General features: G+C 54.5%; 1 protein-coding gene and 1 non-coding gene across 2 annotated transcripts in view; both read right to left on the bottom strand.

The window, feature by feature from the left end:
• SDC3 (syndecan 3) overlaps nt 1-8,801 on the bottom strand; it is a 190,190-nt gene extending 181,389 nt beyond the window's left edge. Inside the window, exon 1 of the mRNA XM_037881933.2 lies at nt 8,353-8,801. Coding sequence (XP_037737861.1) covers nt 8,353-8,433 — 81 coding nt within the window. The 5' untranslated portion in view covers nt 8,434-8,801. The remainder of the gene's footprint in view (nt 1-8,352) is intronic.
• A 1,061-nt stretch (nt 8,802-9,862) lies between these two features.
• Nucleotides 9,863-9,935, bottom strand: TRNAK-CUU. The gene has a single exon. It is a non-coding gene; the product is annotated as a tRNA-Lys (tRNA).
• Nucleotides 9,936-18,720: the final 8,785 nt, after the last annotated feature.

Genomic DNA, 18,720 nt, shown 5'->3' on the forward strand with positions numbered 1-18,720 from the left:
CTCTAGGAACTACAAGTCAAGGGTTTTAAAAAACTAAAGGCGGCCAGGCCCTGAGTTCAGCTGGGAGAATTTTACTGCATTCCTTCTCCATCACTGCTGGACCACAGAGCCCGCGAACCCCACCAGCGAGGAGCTGCTGGGGGTTTCCTGTTCCCTGCAGCCCAGGTACTATTTCATTTATCTTTAATGACCATTTTGGGGTGGAAACGCCAGGAAAGCCACTTCGAGAAGACACCGGTGTCTCTGCAGCAAGGCGCGCGTGGAGATCCCCGGCTGGGTGACAAAACTAAAGGCCAACAGACACTCGCAGCTGGACAGCATCAGCCCCCGGCCCTACCGGAGCCAGATGGCAACGCTGACCAGGAGGCAACCTGCCTCCCGACCCCCGCCAGGAGCTCAGCATCACAGGAGCAGCCTGCCCTTGTCCTGCCTGATTTGTCGCAGCCAGATTCATGCTGCGCACGCACACACAGCCCCAAGTCAAGCAGTAGCCACTGACCGGGCAATACTCCCGCCTGGCTAAGAACACCCAAGCTCTCCCAACCAGGCGTAGCCATTCTAAACTCCTCGCCTGTTAAACCCTGTCACTGCCACACCTCTAAACCCCAGCGACCAGCTCTTGCCATGGTGGATCAGCCACACGCTGTCCCAGGATTGCCCTTCCACCCTGGGAGCTGTGGGGAGAGGGGCCAGGTCAGCCACGCCAGCAGCTGGAGCCCTCTGTTCCTGGGCAGCACCAAACCAAGTTTCATCCACACACCCTTCCAGCAACAGGCCCCATCCCTGCTCACCCCTCTGCGCCAGGACAAGGCTCAGGCTCTGTGACCCATTCAGCACTTGTCCTGTCCGTAAGCAACAACAGCCCTCAGGGCCGTGGGCCCCATTCCTAGCCGCAGGCTGGAGATACAATTTGCCAGGGCAACAGAACATTACACTGGGCGGGTGGATTTGAGCTGGTGTCCTAGAGGGGACTGTAGACCTGTATCTCAGCTGCAATCCCCTCTCCCCAACCAAGCCACCCAGTCCCTTGGTGGGCAGGGCACTAGCCAAGGACCTGGGTTCAATTTCCTGCAGTGCCACAAACTTCCTCTGTAACCTTGGGCAAGTCACTTAGCCTCTCGGGCCCAGAACCTCAAAGGTATTTAGGAACCTAACTCCCGCTGAAAATCCTTAGCTCCCCATCTGTGCAATGAGGATCACAGTGTTTTCGTACCCCATAGGTGCCGTGAGGATAAAGGCACTGAAGACTGTGAAGCACTTTGGGATCTGCTGGTGAAAAGCACTCTAGAAGAGCCAGATATTATTATCCTGGAGTTATGCTATGGGCTGGGCTTTCACTGAAGAGTTCAGTGCCGTTAATGGAAACAACGCACTGCGTCGGGGACCAGCCCGCAGCACCCAGTGGTGTGAAACGCTAACGTCTTGCAGGAACATGCTTTGCACCTGGCAATCTCAATACACATTATCAGCCCCATTTCACAGGCAGGGAAACTGAGCCAGGTCAGCAGCAAACACAGGACCAGACTCGCGTCTCTCTCCTTGGGTCTCGCCGGATATTGGGATGAGCCAGACACCCTGCTCATTATTAGATTCTAGGCACCATGTTACAGAATCACGTCCCTCAGGTTCAATATGCCTTTGCATTGCTGCTGGGCCGAGATGCTCTCCCTCCTATACACAATTGCCAAGATTTTCATGAGTGTCCGATTCTGGGTGTTCAGCCTCAAGCCTCTGAAACATGCCTGATTTTGCCAAGGGCGGGTGCTCAGTCTCTCTGACTATCCAGCCCCTTTTAGACGTCTCAAGCTCGGCACGCAGAAACAATCCCTCTGTATGCTCTGGGCCACGTCTGTGTATATAATCCAGGTAGCAGACACAGCCCCTGGAGCCTCACAACCCTGCAGGTGCCCCTCTGTCAGGATGGCTGCTGCCTCCTCCTGACAGAGGTCATGAAGAATAAGACACAAATCCGCTTCCCTTTTCCTGTTCAAAGAGCAAGTACAGGGTGGTCATCAGTGTCAAGCGGGGTATTCCAAGAAACAAGGTAGGATTCAAGACCCTCCTGTGCATATATAATAAACTCTGTGTGTGTGTGTGTGTGTTCGTTCATGTACCACTGCCCTCTACTGGCTGAAAGCAGAAGTGCTCAACTGTGCATCGTAAGCCCCATACTGCTAACAGCTAGTGGTGATTCTCCCTTAACTCAAGAGCAGAGCCCTTACATGCTTTTGAGGTGGATCCAAGTTCCACCCCAGCTAATGCCTTCCAAGTACCCATGTACTTGCAAGTACCCATGGCCTGCAACGAAGCAACAATTCAGTCCTAAGCGGCCACTAATTTGATACGTTGAGATGGACGGGAGGTGCCTGCTGCAGGAACATCTGCCTCCTGTAGGGGTCTTGCACCTTCCTCTGCAGTATCTGGAGTATGTTGGAGACAGGCCCTGGGCTGGATGGACCATGGCTTTGACTGAGAATCACAATTCCTATGACAGCGTTCCGAGTTTGGGATACATGAGAATTTGGGAGCCTGATTAAAACAACAGAATATTTCCAAGGGACCAGTCAGTGGCTCTTACTGACTGGTCACTGGAGAGGGAGGGAGATGGCCCCATCTGACCCAGACTGACTTCTGGGGTTCTGCAGAACAGAGAGCTGGGCATCCTGGGGAAGCAGCACCCAGTGGGAAAGAGTTGGACCCCTAAGAGTTAGACTCCATTCGGGAACTACCGCCCAGAGCTGCCAGGCAGCTGTGCACACATTACACCTCTGCTAACAGGCACAGAATCCTGGCATGCTCCCCCCGCACCCCCGCAAGGGGGACTAGCAGAGGCTCTCCCCCACTTCTGCACTAGTTTGAATCTGCCAAGGGACTCCCCTCCTGGCACGGCCCTCTAGCAGCAAGGGGCTTCCCAGCCACACTGATTCATTCTCGGTAATTTAAAAGCACAGCAGGAAAAGTAGAGAGTTTATTACAGCACACTCCCCTGCCCACGTACTGGGAGCATCCCTGTCTCCCGATTCCTCACAGTCACAGCTGGCCCAGTACCACCCAGCCCTCATCTCGTCCCCTGTCTTCTCTCTACCCCCAGCACAGCTGCCACTAGCCTTGTCCCCTCCAGACAAATGGACAGACACACATGCCGCCCAGATCTTGGTTTGTCAGCCCAGATGCGGCATTTGGCATCTTCTCACCTGGGGAAGAATGCAGTGCCCATTCTCCTTTAGATCTCTAGCAGGGCATCAGCAACCCTCTACCAAGAGCCAGCAATAGGCCACAGCCCTGGGGGACAGAAGGAGGAAACTGAGGCCCAGGGCAATGAAGGTAAATCAGAGCCCCCAGGGGTGCATCTGGTTGTCCTATGGAACTGCACACTGCTCTGGATGGCATGGGAGAGGCCTCGGATGCCTGTGGGTACATCTTGGGGCTCCTCTCATCACCCCAATGCAGCGGCACAAGAAATCTCACATCCCAGAAACGCCCGCATTCCCAGCCCATGGAGGGAGCCTGGCAAACAGCCTGGGAACAGGAGCATCTCACCCGACACGCCCCCCTCTGCTCCCAGCACCACTTGGCACCAGCTGGACACAAGGAGAGAGCACGAGCACGGCCAGGGATGGATTAGCCGCCAGCAGATATTTTCACAGGGGGAGTAAATGCTGATAAACCCAGCGTGAGCGTCCAAGTCACAGCCGGGTGGGGGGGACCATCCCTCCTTACTACACAGCCCCCGGGCGGGGAGAGTCGGTCGTTCCCATCGGCACCTGCCATGGCACAAGTAAGAGAGCTCCGGATAGGCTAAAAAAAGCCAGAGACACGTCATAAACCCTCCCATCCGTCACAGGTGTCCATGATCCCCCAGCTCCTGCCCACTCCTGGCTGTTGGATCCTTTGCCCCGCCTCACACACGGATTAACGGACACCTCACACCCTGCCCCTTCTGGGCCCCATTCCCACCCCTGCCTGGGTTTCGCCTCGGCCCTCTTACTTTCACCCCCAGCCCCTGCACTACCTCCGATGCGAGCTAGCATGGTGAGATCCCAGGAGGTCAGGGTCAGTGTTTACGCCGGGGAGGGGACCTGGGCATGGGGTGGGCGTGCCAGGCTCTGGGGTTCATGTCGGAAGGGAAGACGACGCGATGGCTCTGGCAGGCCAAGCCTGATGATAGAAGCAAGCGCTGCGGGGCCCCTCCCATTTGGAGAGGGAGCTCCCTTGCCTGCAGCTTTGCATTAGTGACCCCTCTGCTGTACCCCACCCTGGTGCCACACAGAACCCATCCCATGGTGCCGCTGCTCACAGCAGTCCTCTCCCAGCCAGCCCTGCCTGGTGCCAAGGAGGGGCTGGGTTAGGGAGGGCTGCAGGGGGACGTGTTTGTAACCCCCCAGAGAAGGCTCCAAGGGGGACGTCCCACCCAAATACCCAGAGGGGCCTGATCTTTGCTCCCTGCCTACAGAGGTCAATCCAAAGTCTGCAGCAGCGAGTGGCGGGCGTTTGGAAGCCAGCACACTGCCACTTTATTGAATAGCCCCCCACTGCCTCCAGCCCCCCCCATGGAGCAAACCCAGAGTGGCTGCGCTCCGACATTCCTTACCACGCTCCCAACGCATGCAAACAATAGATGCAAACAGACAATCACATGCTAGCTGGGGGATCCGGCAGGAACATGCTGTGCTGGGATGGCGGGGGGGCACCTGGCCTGCTATTACCCCATGGAGCGGAGCTCCAGGCCCCAGTCAGCTCCCCAAATCTGCCTCAGAGCCAGCGAGATGCTGGCCCATCCCAACACTGTATCACAAGAGGGTGACGACATTTAGATTCAATGCAACGCTGCTGATTCAAGACAGCACATCCCACCCCAACCTCCTCAGTGACCCGAGAGCTTCACATCTCACCAGACAGCCCAGAGCAGCAACCTTGACAGTCCCCTCGGGGAGCTGGAGACGGGGGAGCCCAGAGCGCGTAACAGAGACCGTTCCTGACAGGCAAAGAGGACTGACTGGCTCCAGACAACAGACAGCAAATAGTCTCTTACAGAACTGGAATTTAAGGAAAAAGAGAAACTCCCCCAAATCCCCAATTATCCATTTCCCTGCCAGCACGATCGACCTGAAGGGTTTATTAATGCCCCATTAACACATTTGCTAACTTGCATTAACATCCTTTCTTGCATTTACTGTAATTAGGCTGGAAAGGTTCTGATTTTAATTGGCTGAAGTCAGCAAATGGCCATTTTGTCCTTCCACTCAAAGGCCAAACAGGAGAAATTGGGCACTGAAATTTACAGGTAGGGGGGAAAAGGGAAATAGCATTGGAAGGTGAAGAGCAGGAGTGTAGTTAGCACTCCCCTCCATGATTGTGAAATCTAGACCAGGATTTAGGGAGCCCCTGTGACCACTTCTGTGCCTACCAAGGTGCAGTCTCTGGACTGTAGCTAACAGGAATCAGTGCACCCATACACGTGGTTGGGCCCAGGCTGCACTTGTGAGTCAACAGCCATGCCTGGAGGGCGCATGTCCCATGGCTCCCGGCACTGCTCCAAATAGGGGTGCAACCTGGACAGCTACACTCAGCCCTCTGGGGGACCACAGGTCAGAGTGAGAGGAGAAGTCAGACTCCCCTATCCCATGATTCCCTGGGAGCTATCCCATAATTGCCTCACCATCCAAAAAAAAATCTACCAATTTCCCAGCATGCCCACTCAGGTGAGCTTCTTCCATAGCGACTGACTGGTTCCTGATCTCCTCTGGCACGGATTCACCCTGCAGCAGGGATCTGTCCCAGCTGGAACGGCAGAGGTATCACGGGAGGCTGCAGAGAGCTGGTGAGGGGCGTCAGCATATCCCGCAGGGAGACAGTACCCACCCCTTGGGTGCCTGGGCCCATGGAGGCAGCCCGCGTGCCACACTGGGCCAGGCTCGCAAGCACAGAATGGTGCCGCTCGACTGAACTCGTCAGCCTGGGAGCTAGAGAGCCAGAGGGGACCAGAGAGTCTGTCTGTGTCCAGCAGCCTCCAGAAAGAATCCCCTTTATAGCCGTAACAGCCCAGCCCTGTCTCTTCTCAGCCACGAGAGACACTCCAAGCTCTCGCAAAGGATGCTGACCCACTTTAAGATGGGTGACCAGAGGGGTGTGAAACAGCAAATGTTACGGTTTTGTTTAAGACCAACCATCAACCATGGAGCAAACAGCACCTGGAGACTGCGGTCTCCAGCTAGTGATGAGCTTTATGTGGATTAAACAACATGGAAGAAGTTGGCGCTAAACATCACTAACCATCAAAAGTCAGAGGGGGGTGCGGGGGAGCAATACTGGAGGGCAGAGCTGAGCCAGGGAGGAGGGCATGAGGGGAAAGGTTGTGAGATTGTATATAACCAGGCTCTGATTGTGCTGACAAAATCCACTCCGAGATGGCCAAGAATCACCTACCGCTTGGTCCCGCTGCCAAATGCAAGCACCCAAACATGGTTCATCTGAGAGCTGAGCCCACATCTGAGCTGTCTCTTTCCATCACCCACCCACAGAAGTCAGGGCTCCAGGAGCAAAACTAATGTCTTAGCCAGTATGTAAAGAGTGAAATAATAAAGCTGTTAGTTTAACCAAGTCTGCCACAGATCAATAGCAAAATGTGCTGGTCAACTTAATAGATTATTGATACTCAGCATAAGAATCTGCCTGGCTCTACTGCTAGGAGGGTGGAGTGCTGCACAGTATTCACAGCGCAGGTTGGTTCCTACAGACAGATCATGCCCCTTATTGCATATTCAATATCAGACACACTGGCCTCATTAGGGGGAAAACGTGCATCTGTCTCTTTTGAGATACAAAATCATTGCTAGCAACTCTGTTGAAATACACACGCACTAGGAAAATACCGCACAAAGGGGGCGTATTTAAAAACCACCAGGGTGGAGATGAGGAGTGGCAGTCTCTGCTAGTCCAGATCATTCATTCAAAGTAGCTCCAAAAGTCTCCCCAAGTCCCCCTATTTGCCAGCGTTTGCAATCATCGGCGGAACAAATGAACGCGAAGCTTTGCCTGCCAACCGCAGACACAGTCAAGGAATCTGCTAATGCACAAGAGACTTTCCATGGAGAAGGAGTGAAAGGTGGCTGTTGGCCATTTATTGGCGAGAAGCCAGTCCCTGTGACTTGTCTCCATCCAAAGGGAGAGGGGAAAGCCAGGCTGGGCGTTTCCCTGAGCTTGCTGGGTGCCAGCCTATTTGCAAAGCAGGGGTTGGGTTGCGCTCCTCACCCACACCTTGCCTGCGACTTTCCCACCAAGGCGAACCCAGCAGGCCGGGCTACCCAGCAGGCACCAAGCAGCGACTCCTGCCACTAAAAACCTCCGCCCTGCCCCCTTCCTCACTGACTCCACCTGCCGCTCCGGCGAGCCCGCCCCAAGCGCCTGCATCCTCCAGCGGGATGCCGGCGTGAGGACCCCAGGGAACAGCCCCGAAGCAGCCACGCCGGAGCCAGCTGCGGTGCGAACAGAAACCCAGGAATCGGCTCTTGCGGGGGATGCGCCGCAGCTCACACGGGTCACTGAGATGCGGCGTCTCCCTCCCAGCGTGTAAATCTACTGGGGCGGGGAGAGATGAGCTTCGAAGCAAGGCGGGGACAGTGCCCGGGACAGAGCAGACCCCGGCACCGCCATCCCTGCAGCAGCTCCGTGAGGAGCCACTCGGTGGGTGATGCAAAATCAGCAACTTTCTTTTGCCCCCACCCCGGGCAGGCAGCACCAGGCTCTTCCCCCTGCTTCCCTGTGACCTTCCAATAGCACCCGAATACATCAGACCCCCCTCCAGCACTAGGATCCCCCAGGCGCCCCCCACCCAGCCTGTGCAAAACCCGCGTGCGGGGCGGGACGAGCCAAGCCCCCCACCCCCACCCCCGGGGCTTCGCAGCTACCTGGCAGACAGCGCCGGTGCTGCTCCCCTGGGAGGGGGGCGGGGGGGATGCACCGGCCCACGCCCAGCAGGGAAGCCACTTGTTCCGACTACGCAGCCCGGCCCGGCCCGGCCGCAGCCCCTGGGGGGGTCGGGGGGGGCACAGCCGCGGGAGACCCACCAAGGCACAATCGTTCACCATCAACTTTCCGGGGCGCTCCCCCAGCGCGGCCCGGGAGCCGGGGCAGGCTCCCTGCGGGGGTGGGGGGAAGGACCCATTTATTGTCCCGCAACAATCGGAACTGCGGCAGCGGGGGGGGGGGGTGACCATGATGATCCCCAGGCGGGGGCGGGGGGGCATGGAAGTGCCGGGGGCAGGGTTCGACCCCCCAGGGGCAGGGGGGAGGGGATAGGACCCCCCCCCCCAGTTGCTCTGGCGGGGGCGCTCAGGACCAGGTGTCACTTACCAGCGCGGCGTGGCCGGCCAGCAGCAGCAGCAGGAGCCGCCCGAGCGCCCGGGGCCCCGGCGCCAGCCGAGGCATCTTCATGCTGGGAGGGGCGGGGGGGGAATTTCCTTTGTTCCCGATGCACCAGGCAGCCCGGGGGGGGGCGCGGGGCAGCTGCCGAGCCCGGGCCGGCGGCGAGACGCCTCCCGGGGCGGGGGGATGCGGCGGCGGCGGCGGCGGGGCGAAGCCCGGACTCGCTCCCGGCCGGGGCTGGGGCTGCGGTCGCCGAGTCCAGCCGGGCTGCCCGGCTCCCGGTCGCGCTGCGCGTCTCCTTCCTGCCCGCCGGCCCCCGGCTTTGCCTGCGAGCCTCAGAGCCGTCCCTGGGCAGGAAACGTGCGCTCCTGATCCGCCTCCATCCCTCCCTGCGAGGAGGGGCGGGCGCGGAGGGGAGAGCCGGGGCGGACGGAGGGGTTGCAATGCCCCCTACCGTAGGCTTCCCCTCGGCCCGGGCTGCGCTCCCCTGGCCAGGCCCCGTGTGGCGAGGCTGGGGCAGGGAGCGGGGCGCGTTTTGCGTCCACACGCAGCCACCGAATTCTTTGTCGGGGGGAGAAGAGGCGGCGGAGAAGCAGCAACCTGGGTCCCCTGGAGCCGCGTGGGAACAGCTCAGGGGTCCAGGCTGGGGAAACAAAATGGGCCCGAAGTGTAAAATCCAACACACACAATTCAACACCCCCCTACACACACAATGCCTCACTCCCCCCAACACACACACAATTCAGCACACACACACACACACGCCACACACAGTGCCTCACTCCCCAACACACACACGTACAACTCAGCACCCCCCTACACACACAGTGCATCAATCCCCCCAACACACAATGCATCACTCCCCCACCACACACACACACACAAACACGCACTTCATCAACCCCTGGGCAAACACACACATCTTCCCCATTGAGATAGGTTCCCATCAGCCCCTGCTAGGTTTGTGCTACTGCCAAGGCCTAGGGAGGGGCCCTAATCTCCTCCCCACCCCTGAGAGACTGTGTGTGAAAAATAGACCCATGGCAGCAGAGCAGGGGCAGATACACAACCTCACAAGCCCCATACTCTGCACCGCCCTCTACTGGCTCTGTTTATGATCCCACCCCTTTCCCCAGCCTTCAGCACATTGGCCATTCTGGACACGGTCCTCCAATCAGACCTGCCGATGCTGCCACATGGTCCTACGGTGCGCGTGTGGACAACAAGAGAGGGTTCAGAGTGGAGCTACAAGAATGATCTGAGGTCTGGAAACCTCTTGACAGCAAGAGGTTTAAGGACAGGGTTCATAGATCATAGAATACCAGGGTTGGAAGGGACCTCAGGAGGTCATCTAGTCCAACCCCCTGCTCAAAGCAGGACCAATCCCCAATTTTTGCCCCAGATCCCTAAATGGCCCCCTCAAGGATTGAACTCACAACCCTGGGTTTAGCAGGCCAAAGCTCAAACCACTGAGCTATCCCTCCCCCGCAAAAGCTGTCACCCAACGTGGGGCACGAACCCACGACCCTGGGATTAAGAGTCCCATGCTCTACCGACTGAGCTAGCCAGTTCTCAACCTTCTTCTTTCTGAGTCCCCCACCCCACCCCACATGCTATACAAAGTCCACTCCCCACCTGTGCCACAACAACTGGTTTTCTGCATATAAAAGTCAGGGCTGGCGTTAGGGGGTAGAAGCAGGGCAATTGCCCAGTCCGGGGTCTCCCGCCACAGGGGGCACTACGAAGCCAAGTTGCTCAGGCTTCTGCTTCAGCCCCAGGTGGCAGGGCTCAGGGCCCTGCAGTGGGGCTTTGGCTTTCTGCCCTGGGCCCCAGCGATTCTAACGCCAGCCCTGGGTGGTGAACCCCCTGAAACCTGCTTGCAGCTTCCCAGGGGGCACCAGGACCCTGGTTGAGCAGCACGGGTTTAAGGCATTCTCTCTCTCTTTGGCTGTTTAATCTAGCGAAGAACCGGGAGCTGAAGCCAGACAAAGTCCAATGAGAAGGATGCACCGACTGTTAACAGTGAGGGTGATTAACCATCGGAGCCAACTCCCACTGGAAATGGGTTCTTCATCTCTTGTCATTGTCAAGCCCAGGCTCAGGCTGGCTGCCTTTCTGGGAGCTATGCCAACCCCAGATTGTGGGGCTCGCTATGGGGAAGGATAAGGAGGTGGAATTCTCTGGTCTGTGATAGACTGGTCTTTAATTCTATGAATAGGGCTTATCAACGAGTGACCTGAACACGGTCTGCAAGTACCTACCTGAGCGGAAAGACGCATGGGCCCTGCTCCAGCTACAGGCTCTACATGGATGGTCCAACCCATACAGACCTCACTGCACGATCAGGGCCTTGCACAGTAAATGGCATGGATCTGGGTCTGTGTCCTGAGGTGGAGTTGCTGCTGCTGGGCCTCAAATCACTAGGCCACGCCCCAGTATGCAGTGCCCACTAGGCTGGCCGGGTTGTGTTGGAGCCTGGGTTCTGTCCGATAATCAAACAGGAGACAGGGGGGTGGGGCTAGGTCATTGTGCCGGTGAGGAAAGGGGAGGGTTCATTAGCAGGGTGCATGTGGCCGTCAGATTCCAGCACACATGTAAGTGGAGGCCACACAAGTGAGGTTCATGGGCAGTCTGGCAAGAGGAGAGACAGGGCTGGGTGAGCCTGTATAGGTGCATTCGCTTTGTACATTAGTAATATCAAGCCTCCTTTTGCTGGAGGTCTTGGGAGGCCTCATGAGGATTCTCTCCTCTTAATTGAAGGGGCCATGGTGTGAAATCTGTAACAAAGATCTTTCTCCCCAGTGTATTTCAGGGGTTTGAGTTAAATGGGAATACAAAGAACATTCATGGATCAAAATAAAAATAGCTTCCCCTCTGCAGCATTCACTGACACCTGCAGGTTCTCCAGCCTACCCGAGACTCTTCTGGGAGAAACCAGGTCACCCGAACTCAAAAAAAAAAAAAACGTGTCCAGGCCTTATTTATTCATTATAAAAAGAAAAAAAGCCCCCCCGCCCTTTTCTCCTTGCTACACTCTGCAGTAGTGCCTGGGGAGATCCCTCTTCCCACAAGGCAGCCCTCCTCACCCTGTCCAGCAAGGTGTTTTCCTCTACAAGCAGCTGTCTGGGCTTGTTTCAGAGTAACAGGCGTGTTAGTCTGTATTTGCAAAAAGAAAAGGAGGACTTGTGGCACCTTAGAGACTAACCAATTTATTTGAGCATAAGCTTTTGTGAGCTACAGCTCACTTTTCCTGCTTCACCAGATATGTCCCTTATACAAGCTCCCTAGCTACAGCTGCCTCCTTCAAGCCCCTGCTCACCACACATGACTGTTGCAAGGTGAGGCACTGAGTCACTGCCAGTGCTGGGACTAGAACCCAGGGACCCCAGTTCCCAACCCCCTGTGCCTACCAGTATGGCCTTCACCCCCAGCAGCCTAGCTGAGGGATTCTGGCCCCAGACTATTGGCTTGAGGGCTTTCTCCAAGGCCCATCACTGTGGTGTCTAAGGGCTCACACCCGCTGTTCAGGGAAAGGTTCTCTCTACATTACAGATCCCTTCCCTTCCATGCAGTCTCTACTGGTTCTGGGGACAAAAGATACATCTACACTGCAATGAGGAGCGGGTCTTCTTTTCTCACCGTGGAGCCCAAAAGCTTGTCTCTCTCACCAACAGAAGTTGGGCCAATAAAAGCTATTACCTCACCCACCTTATCTCAGAGGTGTGTCCCGACAGTCCCTGGACTGGAAGGCAGCAGTACAAGAGATGCCGTGCAAACCCAGGGGCTCTCAGTTAAAAGATAGGCACAAACCCACCAGGGGTCCTACATCTTCCACAGACAGAAGCTTAACTGCTATAACTGTTCGTTTTCCCTCCTGCCTGGAATCTTCCCACCAGAATTCCCCTCCACCTCCTTTTTTAAATCCAATTAAAAGAAAAGTTTCTAGTGGGGATGCTAAATTAACATTGCGTGAAAGTTATTAGTCACGGCACATACTTGCAGTGTGACAGTCTCCACCCCAAGAGAAAAATGGGGGGGAAAGAAGTATTATTATCCCTATTTTATAGATGAGGAAACTGAGGCACAGAGCAATCACATGACTTGCCCAAGGTCACACAGGGCATCTGTGGAAGAGCCAGGAATTGAACCCAACTCCCAGTTCAGTGTTTTAAGTACAAGATCAAAGGTGTCCCGGCCCCTTTCTTTCCCCATCTGTGAAATGGATGTGAGAGCTGTGAGAACACATTCACTCCTCTGTAGGGTGACCAGACAGCAAGTGTGAAAAATCGGGATGGGGGTGGGGAGTAATAGGAGCCTATATAAGAAAAATTGACCCCAAAATTGGGACTGTCCCTATAAAATAGGGACATCTGGTCACCCTACTCCTCTGTGCAAAGCCCTTGGTGCGCCTTGAATAATGAGTGCCAAGTCTTATCATTGTCAGGTGGCCTGCAATAGTTTTCTGTTTAAAGGGAAGAAAAACTGATTTGCCTTCTATGGGTCCAGGAGGGAGGTGACAGTCTGTGGTAAATTGGCAACATAAGGCAAGGGATATAAATGATATTTGTAAAAGAAACAGCTAATTCCTTCTAATGGATTTCACATTAGGAAAAGCCTAAAAATATCCTTCAATTACCATAAAAAAGAAAATGGTATTTGAACACAAAGCTTTGCTAAATAAACTACCCAAAAGCAGTGAGTGATCAGTTGATAAGTACCTACCTGTGGAGAAGGTATGTGAGAACTTGAAGGCTCTTTACCTTAGTAAGTGGACGCTAGACAAATTCCAACTAGAGATAAGGCACAAATTTAACAGTGAGAGTAATTAACCACGGGAACAGCTTCCCTCCGGACTTGGTAGATTCTCCATCTCCCGACATCTTTAAATCAAGCCAGGGTGTCTTTCTAGAAGCTTCGCTCTACCTCAGTGAGAACCTATGGATTCAATGCAGGCTCCAGCCCATGCTACACCAGGGGTCAGACTAGAGAATTATAATGGGCCCCTCTGGCCCTAAAAGTCTCTCCAACTTAGGGATATGGTTAGGGACTATTTAGAAAAGCTGGACGTGCACAAGTCCATGGGGCCGGATGCGTTGCCTCCAAGGGTGCTAAAGGAGTTGGCGGATGTGATTGCAGAGCCATTGGCCATTATCTTTGAAAACTCATGGCGATCGGGGGAGGTCCCGGACGACTGGAAAAAGGCTAAGGTACTGGCCATCTTTAAAAAAGGGAAGAAGGAGGATCCTGGGAACTACAGGCCAGTCAGCCTCACCTCAGTCCCTGGAAAAATCATGGAGCAGGTCCTCAAGGAATCAATTCTGAAGCACTTAGAGGAGAGGAAAGTGATCAGGAACAGTCAGCATGGATTCACCAAGGGCAAGTCATGCCTGAAGATAGACTGGCTTGATTTCTGAAACCCCCCAGCTCCTGCTGAAGTCAATGGGCCCTGCAGGTTCTGAAAATCTGGCCAGTCCCAGGTAGGAGCCGAGCGTCGGGCACTGAGGTGTGAGAACCGTAACAAGGGTGAAAGTAACTTAAAGGACTTACCGGTACTCCAGAGTCCTGAGCGGGGGCTGTGGCCTCAACCAGAAGAGATGGGGCCTTTAAATACCTGGGAATAGAACCCAGGAGTCCTGACTCCCACTTCCTGCACTAGCTATGAGGTTACGCTGTCCCTGAGATCCCACGTCATGGGAGGTATCTTTCCACAAAAGGGGCCCATCTGCTCCTGCAACTGGGGAGCAGCAATGAGTTCTGGGATGTTCCCCTCATGCCCTGTATGTCCGACCTCTTCTTCCAGCATGGGGCTGCCCAACTACACAACTCAGCCAGGGCAGCTTTGATACTCCTGATCTGGGACCACTTGCTGCCTTCCCAGCACTCCACAGGGCCAGGTGCGGAGGGAGAGAGCAGAGATGTCTTAGCAGCTCAGAGCGAGGGGCTGACTCATCCTTGGTTTAAATAGTGGCAGTGCCCCACGGCACTCTGGCCGTGCAGTGCAGGCGCGGTTATTACCTGCAGAGCGGCACACCCTGCCCCTGCCCTTTCCTGTGTTAAAAGCCCTCTGGGGAGGAGCGCGGCGTCTCGGCAGCATCACCATTGACTCATTGCAGCTCTGGGGAAAACAGGTCCCTTTCGTCATCTGGTTCCAGAGCCCACTAGTGTTGGCTGATCTCCTCCCTGCTACACGCCAGCATGGCGAGGAGAGACCTGCCATTTGCTTCCACATCCCAGCCTTCACCCTCAAGATCTTAGACAGAGCTGTGCATGCAAAGAAGGCAGCTATTCAGCAGGAGCTCAGGCAGCCCTTCATAGAATCAGAGAATATCAGGGTTGGAAGGGACCTCAGGAGGTCATCTAGTCCAACCCCCTGCTCAGAGCAGGACCAATCCCCAACTAAATCATCCCAGCCAGGGCTTTGTCAAGCCTGACCTTAAAAACTTCTAAGGAAGGAGATTCCACCACCTCCCTAGGTAACGCATTCCAGTGCTTCACCACCCTCCTAGTGAAAAAGTTGTTCCTAATATCCAACCTAAACCTCCCCCACTGCAACTTGAGACCATTACTCCTTGTTCTGTCATCTGCTACCATTGAGAACAGTCTAGATCCATCCTCTTTGGAACCCCCTTTCAGGTAGTTAAAAGCAGCTATCAAATCCCCCCTCATTCTTCTCTTCCGCAGACTAAACAATCCCAGTTCCCTCAGCCTCTCCTCATAAGTCGTGTGTTCCAGTCCCCTAATCATTTTTGTTGCCCTCCGCTGGACGTTTTCCAATTTTTCCACATCCCTTTTTGTAGTGTGGGGCCCAAAACTGGACACAGTACTCCAGATGAGGCCTCACCAATATCAAATAGAGGGGAACGATCACGTCCCTCGATCTGCTGGCAATGCCCCTACTTATACATCCCAAAATGCCATTGGCCTTCTTGGCAACAAGGGCACACTGTTGACACATATCCAGCTTTTCGTCCACTGTAACCCCTAGGTCCTTTTCTGAAGAACTGCTGCCGAGCCATTCAGTCCCTAGTCTGTAGCGGTGAATGAGATTCTTCCGTCCCAAGTGCAGGACTCTGCTTTTGTCCTTGTTGAACCCCATCAGATTTCTTTTGGCCCAATCCTCTAATTTGTCTAGGTCCCTCTGTATCCTATCCCTACCCTCCAGCGTATCTACCTCTCCTTCCAGTTTATTGTCATCCGCAAACTTGCTGAGGGTGCAATCCACACCACCCTCCAGATCATTAATGAAGATATTGAAAAAAACCGGCCCGAGGACTGACCCTTGGGGCACTCCATTTGATACCGGCTGCCAACTAGACATGGAGCCATTGATCACTACCCGTTGAGCCCGACAATCTAGCCAGCTTTCTATCCACCTTATAGTGCACTCATCCAGCCCATACTTCTTTAACTTACTGGCAAGAATACTGTGGGAGGCCGTGCCAAAAGCTTTGCTAAAGTCAAGGAACAACACGTCCACTGCTTTCCCCTCATCCACAGAGCCAGTTATCTCGTCATAGAAGGCAATTAGATTAGTCAGGCATGACTTGCCCTTGGTGAATCCATGCTGACTGTTCCTGATCACTTTCCTCTCCTCTAAGTGCTTCAGAATTGATTCCTTGAGGACCTGCTCCATGATTTTTCCAGGGACTGAGGTGAGGCTGACTGGTCTGTAGTTCCCAGGATCCTCCTTCTTCCCTTTTTTAAAGATGGCGACTACCTTAGCCTTTTTCCAGTCGTCCGGGACCTCCCCCGATCGCCACGAGTTTTCAAAGATAATGGCCAATGGCTCTGCAATCACAGCCGCCAACTCCTTTAGCACCCTCGGATGCAAGGCATCCGGCCCCATGGACTTGTGCTCGTCCAGCTTTTCTAAATAGTCCCGAACCACTTCTTTCTCCACAGAGGGCTGGTCACCTCCTTCCCATGCTGTGCTGCCCAGTGCAGTAGTCTGGGAGCTGACCTTGTTCGTGAAGACAGAGGCAAAAAAAGCATTGAGTACATTAGCTTTTTCCACATCCTCTGTCACTAGGTTGCTTCCCTCATTCAGTAAGGGGCCCACACTTTCCTTGACTTTCTTCTTGTTGCTAACATACCTGAAGAAACCCTTCTTGTTACTCTTTACATCTCTTGCTAGCTGCATCTCCAGGTGTGATTTGGCCTTCCTGATTTCACTCCTGCATGCCCGAGCAATATTTTTATACTCTTCCCTGGTCATTTGTCCAATCTTCTACTTCTTGTAAGCTTCTTTTTTGTGTTTAAGATCAGCAAGGATTTCACTGTTAAGCCAAATTGGTCGCCTGCCATATTTACTATTCTTTCCACACACCGGGATGGTTTGTCCCTGTAACCTCAATAAGGATTCTTTACAATGCAGCCAGCTCTCCTGGACTCCTTTCCCCCTCATGTTATTCTCCCAGGGGATCCTGCCCATCAGTTCCCTGAGGTTGTCAAAATCTGCTTTTTTGAAGTCCAGGGTCCGTATTCTGCTGCTCTCCTTTCTTCCCTGTGTCAGGATCCTGAACTCAACCATCTCATGGTCACTGCCTCCCAGGTTCCCATCCACTTTTGCTTCCCCTACTAATTCTTCCCGGTCTGTGAACAGCAGGTCAAGAAGAGCTCTGCCCCTAGTTGGTTCCTCCAGCACTTGCACCAGGAAATTGTCCCCTATACTTTCCAAAAACTTCCTGGATTGTCTGTGCACCGCTGTATTGCTCTCCCAGCAGATATTAGGGTGACTGAAGTCTCCCATGAGAACCAGGGCCTGCGAACTAGTAACTTCCGTTAGTTGCCAGAAGAAAGCCTCGTCCACCTCATCCCCCTGGTCCGGTGGTCTATAGCAGACTCTCACCACGACATCACCCTTGTTGCTCAAGCTTCTAAACTTAATCCAGAGACTCTCAGGTTTTTCTGCAGTTTCATACTGGAGCTCTGAGCAGTCATACTGCTCTCTTACATACAGTGCAACTCTCCCACCTTTTCTGCCCTGCCTGTCCTTCCTAAACAGTTTATATCCATCCATGACAGTGCTCCAGTCATGTGAGTTATCCCACCAAGTCTCTGTTATTCCAATCACATCATAATTCCTTGACTGTGCCAGGACCTCCAATTCTCCCTGCTTGTTTCCCAGGCTTCTTGCATTTGTGTATAGGCACTTGGTATAGTCCCTCTTTCTCAGTATGAGGCAGGAGCCCTCCCCTCTCGCACGCTCCTGCTCATGCTTCCTCCCACTCTCCCACTTCCCCCCGGTATCCCACGTCCCCACTTACCTCAGGGCTTTGGTCTCCTTCCCTGGTGAACCTAGTTTAAAGCCCTCCTCCCTAGGTTAGCCAGCCTGCTTTCGAAGATGCTCTGCCCTCTCTTGATTAGGTGGAGCCTGTCTCTGCCTAGCACTCCTCCTTCTTGGAACACCATCCCATGGTCAAAGAACCCAAAGCCTTCTCTCTGACATCACCTGTGTAGCCATTCGTTGACTTCCACGATTCGATGGTCTCTACCCAGGCCTTTTCCTTCCACGGGGAGGATGGACGAGAACACCACTTGTGCCTCAAACTCCTTTATCCTTCTTCCCAGAGCCACGTAGTCCGCAGTGATGATCAGACAGGCCTGAGACACACTGACATGGGGGTGGTAGGGGCAGAGGTTTGGGTTCATACACATGACACGATGCTACCTAGAGGGGATGTGTGGGACACACACACCCCTGCCCCCCCCCCCCCCCCCCGCACCCTGCGAAGGGTTCTCTCTTCCTCTAAGGACGTCTGTGTGAGGGTGGCAGATCTCAACTGGAGGTTTCTCATTCACACACGAGCATTTGGGACAGAATTTTGCAAAGGCAACAGAGTGAGGAGCCAGATTTTCTTAAGAGCTCATCCACCGGCGCAACGAGGCTGAAAAATTAGACCTTGTGGCATCCAGCCACCCTACGCAGGGAGCAGGCTCTCAAAGCACTTTATAAACAGCCACGGGTTAAGTCATGCAACCCCCCCGCCCCCCCACAAAGAGAGGTGTATTTACCCCCAACCCAGTACAAGCAGCAACAGTGCTGCGACTGGGACCCAGCAGTCCCGGCTCATCTCCGTGCGGCAGCGTGAGCACGGTCACTAGACTCGCTCTTTCCACGGGCTCCACGCACTAGCCAGTGTTACCACATCCGGCAGCAGAAGCAGGCCTGCCACATTCACCGCCTTTGCAGGCCCCTGTTGTTGGAGAGAAGGTTGAAGGAGAGACGGTTTGCTCACGCCCTCTGGTCGTAACAGAACAATCCTGAAACAACGCTAGCCCCCAGGGAAGGGAAGGAGCCGAGAAATCCCAGCGTGCAGCGCACGAGGGAGTGAGAAGCAGCCTGAGATGTGCATT

Source organism: Chelonia mydas, chromosome 19 (assembly GCF_015237465.2).
Source record: "Chelonia mydas isolate rCheMyd1 chromosome 19, rCheMyd1.pri.v2, whole genome shotgun sequence".
In the NCBI taxonomy this organism is placed as follows: Eukaryota; Metazoa; Chordata; order Testudines; family Cheloniidae; genus Chelonia; species Chelonia mydas.